The 17,778-nt window shown below is 46.1% G+C and overlaps 1 protein-coding gene across 2 annotated transcripts in view; it reads right to left on the bottom strand.

Moving 5' to 3' along the window:
• Positions 1 to 16,277, bottom strand: part of PPA1 (inorganic pyrophosphatase 1) — a 34,695-nt gene extending 18,418 nt beyond the window's left edge. The window contains exons 1-2 of one of the 2 annotated variants that reach the window (XM_029061080.2): positions 16,105 to 16,277; positions 7,497 to 7,555 (exon numbers count right to left, since the gene is read on the bottom strand). In XM_029061080.2, the coding sequence (XP_028916913.1) occupies positions 7,497 to 7,555; positions 16,105 to 16,168 (123 nt within the window). In that variant the 5' untranslated portion in view covers positions 16,169 to 16,277. The remainder of the gene's footprint in view (positions 1 to 7,496; positions 7,556 to 16,104) is intronic. The other variant, XM_029061081.2, reaches the window with a different exon arrangement.
• Between the last annotated feature and the right edge of the window lie 1,501 nt (positions 16,278 to 17,778).

The raw sequence follows: 17,778 nt of genomic DNA, 5'->3' as shown, positions 1-17,778 counted from the left end.
GAGAACACCCCGTCCTGATAATCGGTCCACTTCAAGTCTACTGGATTCTAACTAGGACATCCTGGGTCATCTTCACAACTTGATTCAGCTTTGCTGATCTGCTATTTAAAAAAACAACAACAACAACAACAAAACCCTCTACTGGAACTTCTCTAAATCTTCTCTCATTAAAGACCAAACTAAGGAATTCACTGAGCCCCCTAAGTGACAGGGACTGGTTCAGCCCCAGTGCTTGGCTCCCAGTAAGCACTTACATACCACTATTATCATTACTGAACCTCTTGACTATTTCTTCTGACCCTAAATGCACCATTTACACCACAATCATTCATTCATTCAATAGTATTTATTGAGCGCTTACTATGTGCAGAGCACTGTACTAAGTGCTTGGAATGAACAAGTCGGCAACAGAGAGAGACGGTCCCTGCCGTTTGACGGGCTTACGGTCTAATCGGGGGAGACGGACAGACAAGAACAATGGCAATAGAGTCAAGGGGAAGAACATCTCGTAAAAACAATGGCAACTAAATAGAATCGAGGCGATGTACAATTCATTAACAAAATAAATAGGGTAATGGAAATATATACAATCATCAAATGGCCATTCCGAATCCTTAACCACCTTGCTGCTTGGTATAAGTGAGAACTTATTTCTTTGCATGATACTCTTCTAATTCCTTTTTGATCTGTCTTCAATGCTGTTCCCGCCTAAACTACCACTCTTAAAATTAAAAAATAAATCACATCCTTTTGAGACTAGGAAAGCCCATTAAAGGATAACATTTATCCTGTGATGATTGACCCCTTTTACCATGCCAGTAAGGTTTCTATTTTAGATAGTCTTCTTTCCAGTTTGTGTCCCGATTTTACCTGAACTTTTAATACCACCGTCAGGCTTTAGCCACTCCTTTCCATTTTTAAACGAAGGGGTTTGGGTTTATTTTATTGTAGTTTTCTAAGACTAAAGCTTTTTTTTCTTAGCCTTCCCTCCAATCAATTGTATTTAATCGAGTGCTTACTGAGTGGAGAGCTTTGGGAGAGTACGATACAACAGATTTGGTAGACACATTCCATGCCCACAACGAACTCAGCCTGGAAAGGGAGACAGATATTAATACAATTATGGATATGTACTTACCTGATGTGGGGCTGAGAGAGAGGTGAAAAAAGGGAGCAAATCAGGGTGACGCAGAAGAGAGTGTGAAAAGAGGAAATGAGAGCTTAGTTAGGGTAGACCTCTCGAAGGAGACGTGTTTTCAATAAAGCTTTGAAGTTGGGAAGAGTAACTCTGTCGGATACCAAGAGGGAGCATGTTCCAGGTCAGAGGGAGGATGTGGGCAAGAGGTTGGCAGCAAGATAGATGATATCGAGATACAGTGAGTAGGTCGGCATTAGAGAAGCAAAGTCTGCAGGCTGGGTTGTAGTAGCAGAACAGTGAGGTGAAGTATGATGGGCCAGGTGATTGAGTGCTTTAAAGCCAATACGGAGTTTCTGTTTGATGCCAAGATAGGTGGGCAACCACTGGAGATTCTTGAGGAGTGGGGAAGACATGGACTGAACATTTTTGTAAAAAAATGATCTGGGCAGCAGAGTGAAATATGGACTGGAGTGGGGACAGACAGGAGTCAGGGAGGTCAGGAAGAAGGCTGATACAATAATCAAGGCAGAAGAGGATAAATGCTTGGATTAAAATGGTATCACTTTGACTCTCCAGGAAAGAAAAGGAAAGGATGGAGTTAAGCTGTGTTGTGAAGGTAGAACCTTCAGGATTTGGTTACAGAAGGAATATGTGGGATGAATGAGATCTGTGGTGATGGGAAAAATCAGCAGGGAAGACAGAGTTTCTGTGAGAAGATATGGAATTCTGTTTTGGACATATTAAGTTAGAAGTGTAAGCGGGACATCCAAGTAGAGGTGTCTTGAAGGCAGGAGAAAATGCAGGACTGCAGAGAGGGAGAGAGATCAGGGCTGGAAATGGAGATTTGGGAATCACACACAGAGGAGGTGGTTGAAGCCATGAAAGTGAATGAGTTCAAGGGAGTGGGTGTAAATAGAAAATAGAAGTAGACCCAGAACTGAGACTTGAGGGACTCCCCCAGTTACAGGATGGAAGGCAGAGGAGGAGCCAGTGAAAAGAGACTGAGAATAAACGGCCAAAGAGATAGGAAGAGAAAGAGGAAAGGACAGTGTCACTGAAGCTAAGGATGGATATTTGTATTTATTACTTCTTACTCTATTTTGTTAATGATGTGCCTATATCTATGATTCTATTTATCTTGATGATATTGATGTCAGACTACTTGTTTTGTTTTGTCTCCCCTGTTTAGACTGTGAGCCCATTGTTGGGCAGGGATTGTCTATTTGTTGCCGAATTGTATATTACAAGAGCTTAGTACAATGCTCTGCACACAGTCAACGCTCAATAAATACAACTGAATGACAATGAGTGGATGTTTCCAGGAGAAGGGGGTGATCAGGGTCAAAGGCAACTGAGAGGATGGAGGAGGAATAGGATGGAGTAGAGGCCACTGGATTTCGCGAGATGATCACCTGTGACCTTTGAGGGGATGGTTGCTGGGGATGGAAGCCAGATTGGAGAGGGTCAAAGAGAGAATTGGAGAAGAGGAAATTGAAATAGCAGGTGCAGAAAACTCTCACTAGGAATTCGGAGAGGGAGACGGGGCGATAACTGGAGAGAGCCATGGGATCAGAGGTGCTTTTTTTTTTTTAGGATGGGGAAACATGGGCATGTTTGAAAGCAGTGGGGAAGAAGCCAGTGGAGTGTGAGCAGTTGAAGATGGCAGAAAGGGAGGGAAGGGAAGTGTTGTCATAAACACTTGGGGTAGGAATATAAGAATGTAACATTCTAATGTGTACTACATTTTTCTCAACCAGGACCAGACTCCCAAAATTACATCCAATAATTTCTCTTTCCCTGGCATTCTAAGATGAGATGTTGCAGAAAGTTATTTATCCAATCCAAAACACTTATCCCAAAGAGTTACTTGGCCAAGCTATATAATGGAAACTGAAATTTTCTTGCTCACTTTCATCCAGATTATGGCACCGTGATGGTCTCTCAAAAGCTACAGAGGTGAGGTAGGAGGTGGGAGAAAAGCCTCAGAAGTTGAGAGACCAGATAGAAACTCACCCCTGAGGACTTCCTACCCACAAGGAATCTACTTTTCTGCATGTATCCTGAAACACATATTCATCTGGTTCAACCCCCTTAGCTTCTCTTGGGGAAATCTCAGATTTCAGATTCACCCCAAGTGGATTCCTTCCTTCAACATCTTTGGAGGCCAGGATTAAAGTGTGGCCAATAGACATGATCACTTTCACATTCTAGGGGCAGAATATTCGCTCCTCTAGATCCCAACCTGGAGAGCCCTTTTACAAGGATCATTCAGTCCAAACCAAAAAAAAAAGGTTGGGGGCGGGGGGAGCCCACAGGCAAGCATGCTAAGGCATCTCTCCGATATTAACTCTCCTTCTCTTTTCCCAATCCTCCCCTGTGATTGGTTGTTTTCCAGGTGGAGCCCCAGTCCAAATATCTGGTATTTAAGCAGATGAGCGGAAGTAGTATGGTCTAGTGGACAGAACCCAGGGCTGTGAGTCAGGAGATGTGAGTTCCAATCCTGCCTCTGCCCAAGGAAAATCACTACCTTCTTGGTCCCTCAATTTCCTCATCTGCAAAATGGGGATTAATTTATTCATTAGTAATAATAAAAGGGGGATGAAAGTGGTCCCAATGTATCGACAGGGAAGAGAATTCACTGAACGGATCACTGTACTAGGCATTTGGATGAACACAAATAGAAGTCACCTCTTTACCATCCTCTCCCTTCCTTTTTTAACCCTTCAATGCCTCACTCCACTTTTGCCTCGTGATTCCAATGACTGTTAGCCAGAGGGCTACACCCCATTGGGGTCCCCAGAGCTGTATGCAACTGCTCAGATCAGTCTCCCTGCCTGACACTGTGGGAACGAAACTTGCTGTGGCAGTATTGTAGCTAAGAACTGTTGCTTTGAGCAGTTTGCCAGAGTGCAGAGCAGGGGGTTTGTGAAGCGTTCACAAGGAGTGAAACAGCAACCATATACTTTAAGAGGAAAAGGAGGAAGGATACCATTTAACTTCAACTGAAGTTCAATTCCCTATAGCTGAAAAACCACTACCAGGGTCCGAAGAACAAGTTTCATCTTCAGTAGCCCCCTTCAGAGGCTCAATCATATGGCAATTTATTTAACACTGTGCTTTTAGGCTTTGAATACCCTTAAACCACAGTGACATAGATCACCAAGCAATATAATGCTGATAAATGTCACATTACTTTCCCAGAGGTCCTGGAACAGATTCTAATGAAGACGTGTTAGTCTGTGGGAAAAACCTGTTTCAAGACACAGCCCCTCGCAATACATCCACTTATTTAAAGAACATAATGCTATTGGATCACAAGGCTTGCCGGGGCAGAGGTGGTGGGTGGGGTAAAAGCTAAAAGTCAGGGAACATCTGCTTGGGCTGATGTAATTACAAATGAAGATTTCTGACCATCTGCCCGTTTGTCCTCAAATTTCTCTCCCTGTCTCTTCTCTTCAATACTTCTGTTTCACTTGATTATTCAACCCATCCCTACCAATGACACTCATGTACAACTCTTTAAACTATTGTTTCCTCCTAACTGCAACTTATTTTAACATCTGCCTTCCTTGCTGGATTGTAAGCTCCTTGAGGGCAGAGATCCCATGTTCTATTGTACTCTCCCAAGTGTTTAGTACAGTGCTCTGCCCACATTAAGTGCTCAGTAAGTGCTATCAATTAATAAAAATCAGCTAGGTCATGTGAAGCACAGGTTCAGCAGGAATCCTGACAAATGTGGGTGGCCGAAGACTAGTGGCTTCCACCTGCTACTAGTCTTTAAGTACTATTGCAGCGCTGACAGTAGGCTGAGCTCACAATGATTCTAAATGGATTTTACACGTAATAGCACTGCAAGCACTTCACGATACACGACAACATCCATCTGCCTACTTACTCGCTTATTGCGCTGACTGCCCCACCTGAAACATGACCAGCCCGGATTAGGGCGCATTGTGAGTGGTAATAACGATGATGATATTTGTTAAGCCCGTACTGTGTGCCAAGCACCATTCTGAGCCTTGGTACTGCACAAACCAGGGGCACCTCAAGGTTTTTTTCTTCAAAGGGGAACGCCTCCGTCCCTCCAAACAAGACTTTCTTGCATCTTCCAACCTCAAATTCTTTGTTTCTTAAATAGGGCATTGATCAGAAAGTCCCTAACATTCAAGAAAACCTAAGGTCATGAGGAGTGAAATAGGGGGAGGATGGAGGAGACATTCACATTTGTTTGACTGTACATCACCATTAAGCAGGAAATTTTTTTGCCATCTCATTAGGAGGCATGTGAAATTGTATTAGGAATCTACTGGGGAAATTTACAACTAAATTTATTAGCTCTGAAGCAGAAAAGTAAGGGGTAACCCTAGTGAACCAAATTTGGTTTTGATGCCTATTGAACACACATCATCCAACTGTACTCACAGTAATATAGTTTAGATTTATGACGTCTCAATGAAATTAAAGTCCTTCAGTGAACATTTGTTTGACTGTACATCACCATTAAGCAGAAAATTTTTTTGCCATCTCATTAGGAGGCATGTGAAACTGTATTAGGAATCTACTGGGGAAATTTACAACTAAATTTATTAGCTCTGAAGCAGAAAAGTAAGGGGTAACCCTAGTGAACCAAATTTGGTTTTGATGCCTATTGAACACACATCATCCAACTGTACTCACAGTAATATAGTTTAGATTTATGACGTCTCAATGAAATTAAAGTCCTTCAGTGAAGTTATAATGCTACGCAGATATCAACCAGATTCATTGTTTAATCAACTTAATCCTGCAATGAAGACTAAGTCAAAATGAGAATGCAAATCTTTTAATTGATTACGCGAATACTCCCTTAATTGAAAGAAATTAGATTTCAGGACCCAGTGTATTCCAAAGAATGAACCATGAAATGCCACACAACTAAGTTAAAGCAAAGAACATTTACAAAAGGTGGTAGAAATTCAACTCTTTAAAACAAAGCAGGCACACAGGCAAGTTGTCAGAGAAGTACATAATACAATTTTACAAGCTAGCTTGCAAGTGCCAACAGCTGAAAGCTCCAAATTTATTAACAAAGATATGAATAGGAGGTGAAATACAAAAATATGGAATAGTTCCATGCAATCTGCATACCCTCTGAATAAGGTTAAAAGCCAGTTGCCAAACTAAACAGCCTCTAGGCAAAGAAACTGATGATTTTTGTCCTCGCTTCAGAACTACACAAGAACGTCTTACAATGGTGGAAGGCTGACTAAAAACTTGTGCAATTAGGATTTTCATTACTTGAAGGGTTTTCCCTCAACTTATTTTCTGGCAAAACTATACCAATGCCCAAATAGGACCCTCTCAAGTTGAGCCATGCATGAGCTGACTATAGGAAACTGGAGTTGAATGGGGGGTGGGGGGGAGAGGGTGACAAGTGAACAGGTGAAACAGGACTTCTACACATATGCAGTTGGGTGGGGACACGGTGCTTACTGCCGTGCACAGCACCGTACTAAGCACCTGGAAAAGTACATTACAAGGGAATTAACACTACAGTTAGAATTCCTCCCAATTTCCTGGAGATTGCATTTCTTCTGGTTTAGGTTTCAGTCTCATTTGGAAGTAGGAAGCAAGAGCCTCCAGCCCAAGCAGAGGCCCTTTCACAATTCAGTCAGAGGTTTGAACAGAGCTCTAATTTTTAAGTAATAGCAGCACTTATTGAGCATTCATTTGCAGAGCACTGTACTTAGAAAGTACTGGGGGGGGGGAGGGGGGGAGTCATGACATTGCCTGGCCACAAGGAGCTTTATACAGAAAAATATATACAAGCAGTTAAGAATCTATGCAGAAATAAGGACGGGTATGCAGATGTACAAAAGTCTTTTTGCAATACAAGCCTTCTTTTAGGATTCTGTGGGACTGCCTCTGTTCACTTTTACAGATAGCACTGCTAAATTTGTAAATCCATACTTCAATATTCCACAAAACGTCTCCTCCCTGCCCCCCCCACTATACTCCGGCTTTTAAAAATGAACTCTTGAAAATGCTAATAAATTTTTCAGAGATTTCATTTAGGCCTCAAACTGATAATTTTTTGCTCCCCAAAAAACAAATCCACATTTATTGGGTTCCCCTCACCCCGACAAACACAGGCTGCTTGAAGACACTGAATTTTTCCCATACACTGCTAGCTTAGCCAATTTGTAGTTGTTTCAGTCACGTGATCTGTAATGTAATTTTTCAGTAGTTAGGTTCATTTCCACATTTATTGTACTGCAGGAACGTTCTACTAGCTTTCCAGCACATTAGCTAGAAACTTCTAAAATTCCAGATAAGGAGCTGGCAACTTAAAACCTGTCAATAGGAAAGTATACATTACCTTTTCTGCATAAATAGGAATGTCATGAAATGGAGATATGTACTGTCCTTTTTCATTTTCTGAAAAACAAACCAGAGAAACGAGTGAAGTAGTTAACATTCTGAAGTCAGTCATCTGAAAATTAAAAGTGATATAGCTTACACAAAAAGTTTCAATTGTGTTTAGGAAAACGAAAAGCAAATGTGCCTATCACAATTTCTACCAGTTTCAACTTAATTTCTGGAAGACTGAAAAATCTACATAGCTAAAATGTGAAAAAAGTACAAAATATTCGATGGCGCTTAATAATAATTTTAGTATTTGTTAAGTGCTTACTATGTGCCAAGCACTGTTCTAAGCACTGGGTAGATACAAGGTAATCAGGTTGTTCCACATGGGGCTCACAGTCTTCATCCCCATTTTCCACATGAAGTGACTGAGGCCCAGAGAAGATAAGTGACTTGCCCAAAGTCACAAAACTGACAAGTGGCGGAGCTGGGATTAGAACCCATGACCTCTGACTCCCAAACCTGTGCTTTTCCACTGAGCCACGCTTAATAATAACATACATCAACATTAGAAGCTAGTTACATTTAACACATAACTTCTTTTAGATACCCAAAACACTGTTAAAACTTAATGATGTTCAGACCAGCCTCGAATTCTGGAATTGGCACAATTCCGAAATTCACATACTGACATTAAGTATTGCAGGAAGAGGAGGGAAAAAAAAAACAACACTTCCATGGCTACCTTCTGGCTTCTCTTACTCAAAAAATGAACTCAAAATCCCAAAGATAGTGGAAGGATCATTGCTACAGAGATATAAAACCACTACAAATATTATTTTCAGGAACAGTCAAATTGCTGTGTCATTAAGTTCAATCACATTTTTCAAAAACTGCCAGATTTCTTATCTTTCCTTAAAAGAAATGCTAAGTGTTCCCTTTACCATATCTGTTTCATTCAATCGTATTTATTGAGTGCTTGCTGTGTGCAGAGCACTGTACTACACGCTTAGAAAGTACAATTCGGCAACAAATAGACAATCCCTACCCAACAACTGGCTATGCTGTACTGTACTGACATTCCCTAGGTGTGCCTGAAGAGAATTCCTTCAAGATAAGGTAAAATAGGAAAATGTAACACAGAGTGAACAAAGTGAAAGGTAAGCCTCCTCAAAGCCTGTTCCCTAAACCCAAATAAGCCAGTTTGAACTGGCCAGGCTGTAGAGGCTGCTCCTACCAACAGCAAGCAGAGAATGTGGAGGGGTGGAGAAGGGGAAAAAAAAGGGAGTGTCCATATCAATCCCAGAATGGACTAAAAACCAGGGCCCAACCTAGTGATCGTGGGCCCCTGAACTAAGTGCTTGGGAGAGTGAAGCCGACCCGATCCTGGCCCGAAGACATTTTTTAAAAAATCTAACTCGATCCCCTAGGCCATCTTGGAATTAAAAACAAATTCTTGCGTTGGTTCCAGAACGAGCATGGGGCTGGTGTGGGCCAGAACAGGTCCAATGGAATTGTCCTGATCCAGCCCCACACTCCTTGGATTGGACTGGAGTCCCAAACCCCTTCAGAGTACGTGATCATCTGACTCCTTCGATTGGCTGTCGTCCTACAAAGAAAGCATGAACACACCAAGAGCATCTGGGGGAGAAAGTCTGATGAGACAACCATTTTTGGAGAAGGCTTGACTACTTCTGTACCTTTAGGAATTACATCACCAAACTCCCATTGGTAACAGACTGGAACGTCACTGTAAATATTTTGAAGCCATGCATGTAGTAGAAACCCGAACACGAGTTAGTTCCTTTCAGAACGTAACACTTTCTACCTAGAAAGTTACTTCAAGCCCTGGGAGCAAATAATTCTGCTTTCCATAACTCTACATAGCTCCGTTGAGGGGTGTGTTCTTAGAACTAGCTTTATATATAAACAATTCCATCCGCCGAATGCTACAAACACCACCATTACAAAAGAAGTCACGAAACATCCTGACGAGAACAGATGAGCCTCGGTTCATGGCCTGAATCAGCCCAAAGGAACTGATTAAAGTGCTACTGGCTTGTGCAATACCCAATGCTCTCAATCAAGCAGTGGAATTGACTATTGTGTGCAGAGCCCTGAACTGTTTGAGAGAACACAAGTTGGTAGACATATTTCCTTGCCCAGAATGAGCTTACAGTATAGAGGGAGAGATAGACATTAATATAAATGATTTATGGCTACGTACATAAGTGCTATGGGACCAAGAGCGTGGTGAATATCAAATGCCCAAAGGGTACGAATTACTATTATTATTATGGTATTTATTAAGTGCTCAGGGTATAGATGACGCAGGAGAGAGAGGAAGCTGGGTTTAATTGGGGAAGGTCTCTTGGAGATGTGACCTTAATCGGGCTTTGAAGGTGGGGAGAGTGGGTGGACTGACAAATATGGAGGAGAGAGTACCAGAATAGAGGGAGGACATGAGAAAAGGGTCAGTAGCAAGACAGATGAGATTGGGGCACGTGAGCAAGTTGGCACTGGAGGGGCAAAGTGTGCAGGCTGGGCTGTAGTAGGAGATCAGGGAGGTAAGGAAGCAGGGGGCAAGCTGACTGAGTGCTTTAAAGCTGATGGTAAGGAGTTTATTTGAAGTGGAGATGGATGGGCAATCACTGGAGGTGGAGAGAAAAATAATAGCAAGAAATAGCAAGTTAAACAATCATTTACTGAGCGCTTACTGTGGGCAGAGCACTGTACTAAGTGCTTAGAGTACACTATAACAGAGTAGAAAGGCAGGGGAGGACAGGATTTGGGTGGGAAGATGAGTTTTGGACATGTGAATTTTGACGTGTTTGTGGGGTAAGAAAAATAATTTTTTTTAGAAAAATAATCCAGGCAGCAGAGTTAGGTATGGACTGAAGAGGGGAGAGGAGGCAGTGAGGAGGCAGGTGCAGTAGTCAAGGAGGGAGCTTCTACGTGCTCTCTCTCTCATTCCTGCCAATCATGAGATATGATGCGCAATGAGCAAGTAGCTGAGCAGAAGTGCAACACACTGCTCTGTGTAGTCTTTGTGCAAATTAGACAGCTACATGCAGAACCAGGACTACGTCTCCTGATTCCCAGAACAATCATCTTTCAATAGAGACCACTGATTGACTCCACTGGACCACCGTTGGTGACATTATGGCTAGATACTTGATCTGTCACTGTAAAGGCTTCTTTAAAATAAGAATTCTACACTTTCTAGATTGAGGAACCCAGTATTCCTAAATGTTGGGGATTCCCATATTTTCTTAAGTTTCTTTATTACCCTGTCATCCAATGACCTTTCTATGGAGGAACCTTTGAACCCAAATCTTGAACTACTGATTAAAATTTTTTAGTACATTTTTTAAATTACAAGTGATTAGACCTGATCTCCTCCATCTAATCCATTCCTTTGGAGAGCTCATTCACTTCCTCTATGCAGATAATTCCCAAATCTACCTCCCCAGGCCCAACCTCTCTCCTCCTCTGCAGTCTTGCATTTCCTCCTGTCTTCAGGACATCTCTACTTGGATGCCCCACCAACACGTCAAAGTTAACATGTCCAAAACACATCTTCCCACCCAAATCCTGTCCTCCCCTGCTTTTCTGCTCTGTTACAGTGTACTCTAAGCACTTAGTACAGTGTTCTGCATTGTAAGCGCTCAATAAATGATTGTTTATCTGCTATTACTGCAGACAACACTATCCTCCATCTCCCAAGCCCATAACTTTGGCATTATACCTGCCTCATCTCTCATTCAAACCTCATATTCAATCTGTCACCAAATCTCATTGGTTCTACCTAGAATCTATCCTTTCCTCTCCATCCAAACTGCTCTGCTGATCCAAGTGCGTTTCCTATCCTGCCCAACTTTATTACTGCAGCCCTGCAGCCCTGCAGCCTCCTTGCTGATCTGCCTGTTCCCACTCATCCTTACCTCCCTCTGCTGCCCAGAGCACTACTTAAAGATTCAGTTCAAATCTCTCTGCTCGTCAGAACTCGGAAGGCTGCCCATCCATTTCTGCATAAAACAAACTCCTTAGCTTCAACTTTAATGCAGTCGCCCTCTCTCCTTCCTATCTTAGCTGGCTCATTTCCTACAGAAACCCAACCAGCATGCTTCATTCCAAAGCCATCCTATTCACTGTACCCCAATCTCATCTCTCTTGCTGATGACCCCTTGCCCATGTCCGCCCTTTGGCCTGGAACTCCCTCCCCCTTCATAAGCAACAGACCACCACTCCCATCTTCAAAGCCTTATTTAAAAAAATAAATAAGTAAATCACACCTCCAAGAGGCCTTTCCCAATTAAACTCTCTTTTCTTCTACTCCCTCCCCATTCTGCCTCGCCTATGTGCTTCTATCTGCACCCTTCAAGCACTTGCTATTCATCCCACTTTCAGCCCCAAAGCACTTATGTACATATTCATGGGTTATTTTAATGTCTGTCTCCTCCACTACACTGTAAGCTCCTGGGGGCAGGGAATATATCCACCAACTCTGTTGTATTTTACATTCTCAAGTGCTGAATACAGTGCTCTGCACACAGCATCCAATAACTACATTGTTTCCTAAAGTATTCCAAACTTTAAAAGTCCATGACATTCAGATAATAGTATAGATTGCCACAAATATTTGAAGCCAATAATAAATCAATTCTGGCTTAAACAAATAATTCTGAGTTTAATACATCACATCCCATCTGCTTCTCATAAAGGGGATGAGCAGGTAATCCTATGTGTAATTAGCAAACACAGGCACAGGAACCAGAGAGCCTTTGTCAAAACTGGCCAACAAGGCAGAGAAAATACAACCAGTGGTGATTTTTCTTAATTGGGAATACAAGAATGGTCTTACATGATCAATTGGAATTAAATTTTACTCAGCTTGGCTGTTAAAACTCAAGACCTAAATTTCAAAACACTGTTATGTTACCTTGCTCTCAGAAAAGATTTATATCAGTCACAACCCATTTAAGCTTTAGGGAACCCTAAATCCCTCCTTTCCTAACCAATCAAGCTACACCAGAATGGGATTGGAATAAGGAGGGGTGGCATTTCCTTCCTGAAATTTCATGGATGCCTTTTCTACAGTTCAGTCTCTTAAATTTATAGTGGCCTTTCCTCATCCTTTCACTCATTGTTACTGCTTACCCGGAATCTTTAGTTTTGTTTTCCCATTTCCATTCTCCCACTCTCTCTCCCTCAGCCCTTCCTCTTTCCTCCTCCAAAAAACCTTTTTCTGGGTTCATTAGGACCAGTCTAGATTTAAGCCTGAGGTAATAATAAATAATAATGGCATTTGTTAAGCACTTACTTGTGCCGAGCACTGTTCTAAGCACTGGGTAGATACAAAGTGATCAGGTTGTCCCATGTGGGGCTCACAGTCTTAATCCCCATTCTACAGATGAGGTAACTGAAGCCCAGAGAAGTTAAGTGACTTGCCCAAAGTCACGCAGCTGACAGGTGGCAGAGCTGGGATTAGAACCCATGACCTCTGACTCCTAAGCCTCTGTTCTTTCCACTGGTCACCAGCATTTGAGTTCCCAAAGCACCACTGGTTGCCTGGGAATACTCAAAAAGATCAGACAGTTCCTTTCAATGAGTCAATGGTATTTATTGAGCACTAACGATGTGCAGAGTCCTACATTAAGCGCTTACTTCGAAGATTTTATAGTCTAATAAAGAAAGGCTTGCCCCAATTTAAGAGGGACCAAAAAATTAGGACAACTAAAAGCAAGGACTGCAAGCAGCTGTCTCCAAACCAACCTCTAGCAAAAAAAAAAAATGGGGGGGGGGGTGTGTGTGCAAAGTCAGCTGAACTATGTCACGGACCAGATAACTCCAGCACAAGGTGAAAACTTGGCATTTTTGCTTAGGCTCATTTCCACCTTTGAGGGACTGCACAGAACGATTTGCACAAGGGAGGAGTAGGCTGGGCCTTGGCTCAACTCTCACAAATCATTTTGCCCCAAAGGGCAGCTCAGAAACAAACTTCTGGGTACCAAACTCACAGACTGAGCCCCAAATTGGAGGTCCAAGCGTCCCAAGCTGGAGATGATCTTCTTCGCATTAAAGAGAGGTTTCCTAGGGTGACTCATGGTTTCGTTTCTAGACTTTAAACCCCACACCCTCTGCTTCAGCAGCTACAGGAAAGTACCAGGAGGCAAATCAAAGCAGCCTGGCACCAGAGGCAGGTCAAACTCCGGTAAAGCAGCAAGGCCTAACAGAGAGAGCACGGGCCTGGGGGCCAGAAGACCTGGGTTCTAATCCCAGCTCTGCCACTTCATTCATTCATTCGCATCTGTGCACTCACAAAATACTGTGTCAGACCTAATTAACTTGGATCTACCGCAACGCTTAAAGCAGTGTTAGACACACAAAAAGGGCTCTGATACCATAAAAACCAAAAACAAACTGTATACTGTACTAAGCGCATGGGAGCAGACACTACAACAATAGACACATTCTCTGCCCGCTACGAGTTTACAATCTATTGAAGACTGTATTTTCCTCTTCCACTTGTTTGCTGGGTGACCTAGCGGCAAGAACACGGGCTTGGGAGTCAGAGGACGTGGGTTCCAATCGCAGCTCCGACACCTGTCTGCTGTGTGACCTTGGGCAAGTCACTTAATTCTCTGCCCCTCACTTACCTCACCTGTAAAATGGGGATGAAGGCTGTGAGGCCCAACCTGATTACTTTGTATTTAACCCAGCACTTGGAACAGTGCTTGATCTTGTTTATAATGTTGGTATTTGTGAAGCGCTTACTATGTGCAGAGCACTGTTCTAAGCGCTGGGGTAGACACAAGGGAATCAGGTTGTCCCACGTGGGGCTCACCATCTTCATCCCCCTTTGACAGATGAGGGGACTGAGGCCCAGAGAAGTGAAGTGACTTGCCCACAGTCACACAGCTGACAAATGGTGGAGCCGGGATTCGAACCCATGACCTCTGACTCCAAAGCCCGGGGTCTTTCCACTGAGCCACGCTGCTTCTCTATTTAAGCACTGTTTAAGATCAGTGCTCCGCTCCTCCAGACTGTGAGCCCACTGTGGGCAAGGATTGTCTCCCTTTATTGCTGTATTGTACTTTCCAAGCGCTTAGTACAGTGCTCTGCACACAGTAAGCCCTCAAAAATACGACTGAATGAATGCTTGGCATGTAGTAAGCGCTTAACAAATACCATTTTTTCCCCTCATCTTTAAAATGGGGAATACCTGTTTTCCCTGCTAGACTGTGAGCCCCTTGTGGGACAGGGACCATGTCGGATCTAATTAATTTGGATCTACCTCAAGGTTTAAAATAGTGTTAGACACACAAAAAGCCCCAACGCTTAGAACAGTGTTAGACACCCAAAAAGGGCTCTGATACCATAAAAACCAAAAACAGATAGGGCCCCGGCCGCAGTAGGCAGAAGAGGGAAAGAGAATTGGGCGGCCAACTCTGGATTGATAAAATGGGAAATCAGTGAGCAGAGCCAGGGTCTAAAGCCAGAGAAGCAGTGTGACGTACTGGCAAGAGCCCGGGCTTGGGAGTCACAGGACGTGGGTTCTAATCCCGGCTCCGCCGCTCGTCTGCTGTGTGACCTTGGGCAAGCCACAATTTCTCTGGGCCTCAATCCCCTCATCTGTAAAATGGGGATTAAGAGCGTGAGCGAAAGTGGAAAGAGCACGGGCTTTGGAGTCAGGGCTCATGAGTTCGAATCCCAGCTCTGCCACTTGTCGGCTGTGTGACTGTGGGCAAGTCACTTAACTTCTCTGTGCCTCAGTTCCCTCATCTGTAAAATGGGGATTAAGACTGTGAGCCTCACGTGGGACAACCTGCTTCCCTTATGTCTACCCCAGCGCTTAGAACAGTGCTCGGCACATAGTAAGCGCTTAACAAATACCAACATTATTATTATTATTCTACCTACCCCGGCGCTTAGAACAGTGCTTGGCACGGAATAAGCGCTTAATAAATACCCTCATTATGAGAAGCAGCGTGGCTTAGTGGAAAGAGCCCGGGCTGGGGAGTCTGAGGTCGTGGGTTCTAATCCTCGTGTCTGCTGTGTGATCTTGGGCAGGCCGCAACCTCCCTGGGCCTCGGTCCCCTCATCTGTAAAACGGGGATGGAGACCGTGGGCCCCATGTGGGCCAACCCCCAGCGCCTAAAACAGTGCTTGGCACATAGTCAGCGCTTACCAAATACCCTCATTATGAGAAGCAGCGTGGCTTAGTGGAAAGAGCCCGGGCTGGGGAGTCTGAGGTCGTGGGTTCTAATCCTCGTGTCTGCTGTGTGAGCTTGGGCAGGCCGCAACCTCTCTGGGCCTCGGTCCCCTCATCTGTAAAACGGGGATGGAGACCGTGGGCCCCACGTGTGTCCAACCTAATAATAATGTTGGTATCTGTTAAGCGCTTCCTCTGTGCAGAGCACTGTTCTAAGCGCTGGGGGAGATGCAGGGTCATCCGGCGGTCCCACGTGAGGCTCCCAGTGAATCCCCATTTTCCAGAGGGCCCCCTGCCCCCCCCCCCCCCAGGACCGGCCCGGCCCGTCCCGGCCCGTCCGAGCGAACGGCCGAACCAACGAGCGAACGAATGGCGGGGGTGGGACGGAGCGGCTCCGGACACTCACTGAGGAAGAGACGGTAGTCGAAGCTGTGCGGGGCCGCCCGCTCCTCCACGCTGTAGCGGCTCATGGCGCCCGGGCGACCGCAAACGCTGGCCACGCCGCCGCACAACGTGGCCCCCAACGCCAAAGCCGCCCGCCGGACGCTGGCAACGCCGCCCGGCAACGTCACCCCCAACGCCCGCCCCACAACGCCGCCCCCACGCGCTCCGCGCTCGCAAGAGCCGCCGGACCGCGCCTGCGCACTGCAACGGAACCTTTCACCCCCCCCCCCACCCCGCCCTCTATTACGCGGCCGCCCGCCCCGCCCCGCCCCGCCCCGCCCCTGACACGTGGCCCCACCCCCAGCCTCTCTCCTCCTCCCCCTCCTCCCCCACCTCCTCCTCCCCCTCCTCCCCCACCCCACCCCCGCCTCCCCCTCCTCCTCCACTCCCTCCTCCCCCTCTCCTCCCCCTCCTCCCCCCTTCCCCCTTCCCCTCCTTCTTCCTCCCCCTCTCCTCCCCCTCCCCTCCCCCCTCCTCCCCCTCCTCCCCCTTCCCCCTTCCTCTCCCCTTTTCCCCCTTCCCCTCCTTCTTCCTCCCCCCTCTCCTCCCCTCCTCCCCCCTTCCCCTCCCCTTTTCCCCCTTCCCCTCCTTCCTCCCCCCTCCTCCCCCTCCCCCTCTCCTCCCCCTCCTCCCCCCTCCCCCCTTCCTCTCCCCTTTTCCCCCCTTCCCCTCCTTCTTCCTCTCCCCTTTTCCTCCTCTCCCCCCTTCCCTCCTCCTTCCTCTCCCTTTTTCCCCATCTCCCCCTCCTTCCTCTCCCCTTTTCCCCCCTCCCATTTCCCCCTCCCCCTCCCCCTTCCCCTCCTCCTTCCTCTCCCCCTCCCCCTTCCCCTCCTCCTTCCTCTCCCCTTTCCCTCCTCTCTCCCCCTTCCTCTATCCCTTCCCCCTCCCCCTTCCCCTCCTCCCTCCTCTCCCCTTTTCCCCCTCTCCCATTTCCCCCCATCCCCCTCCTTCCTCTCCCCTCTTCCCCCTTCTCACTTCCCCCCTCCTTCCTCTCTCCCCTCTCCTCCTCCTTCCTCTCCCCTCTCCCCCTCCTTCCTCTCCCCTCTCCCCCTTCCTCTCCCCCTCCTTCCTTTCCCCCTCCCTGCACTCCTCCTCCTTCCTCTCCCTCTCCTTCCTTCATCTTCCTCCCCTCTCCCCCTTCCTCTCCCTCCTCCATCTCCCCCTCCCTCCTTCCTCTCTCTTCTCCTTCCTCTCCTCTCCCCCTTCCTCTCCTCTCCCCCTTCCTCTCCCTCCTTCATCTCCCCCTCCCTCCTTCATCTCCCCCTCCCTCCTTCATCTCTCCTCCTTCCTCCTTCTCCTCCTTCCTCTCCTCTCCCCCCTTCCTCTCCCCCTCCTCCCTGTCCTCTCCTCCCTCCCCATGTCCTTCCTTCCCCCTACCCTATGCTCCCTCTCCTTCCCCTCCTCTTCTCCCCTCCTTCCTCGCCCCTTCCTTCCTTTCCCCCTCCCTCCTTCCTCTCCTCCCTTACCTCCTCTTCCCCCTTCCTCTCCCTCCCCTCCGCCAACTTCCTCCCTTCTCCTCCCCTCCCGGAAAGGCAAAAGCCGCACTTGACTGTCCGCCATGTCCGCCAACCACCCACTGGAGCAAGGAGATGCAGGCAGGCAGGACTTCCAGTAGATTTGTCCCCGTTTGGAAAAG

Source organism: Ornithorhynchus anatinus, chromosome 3 (assembly GCF_004115215.2).
Source record: "Ornithorhynchus anatinus isolate Pmale09 chromosome 3, mOrnAna1.pri.v4, whole genome shotgun sequence".
Lineage (NCBI taxonomy): Eukaryota > Metazoa > Chordata > Mammalia > Monotremata > Ornithorhynchidae > Ornithorhynchus > Ornithorhynchus anatinus.
The sequence above is the reverse complement of the archived record's forward strand: the minus strand, read 5'-3'. Positions and strand labels throughout refer to the sequence as shown.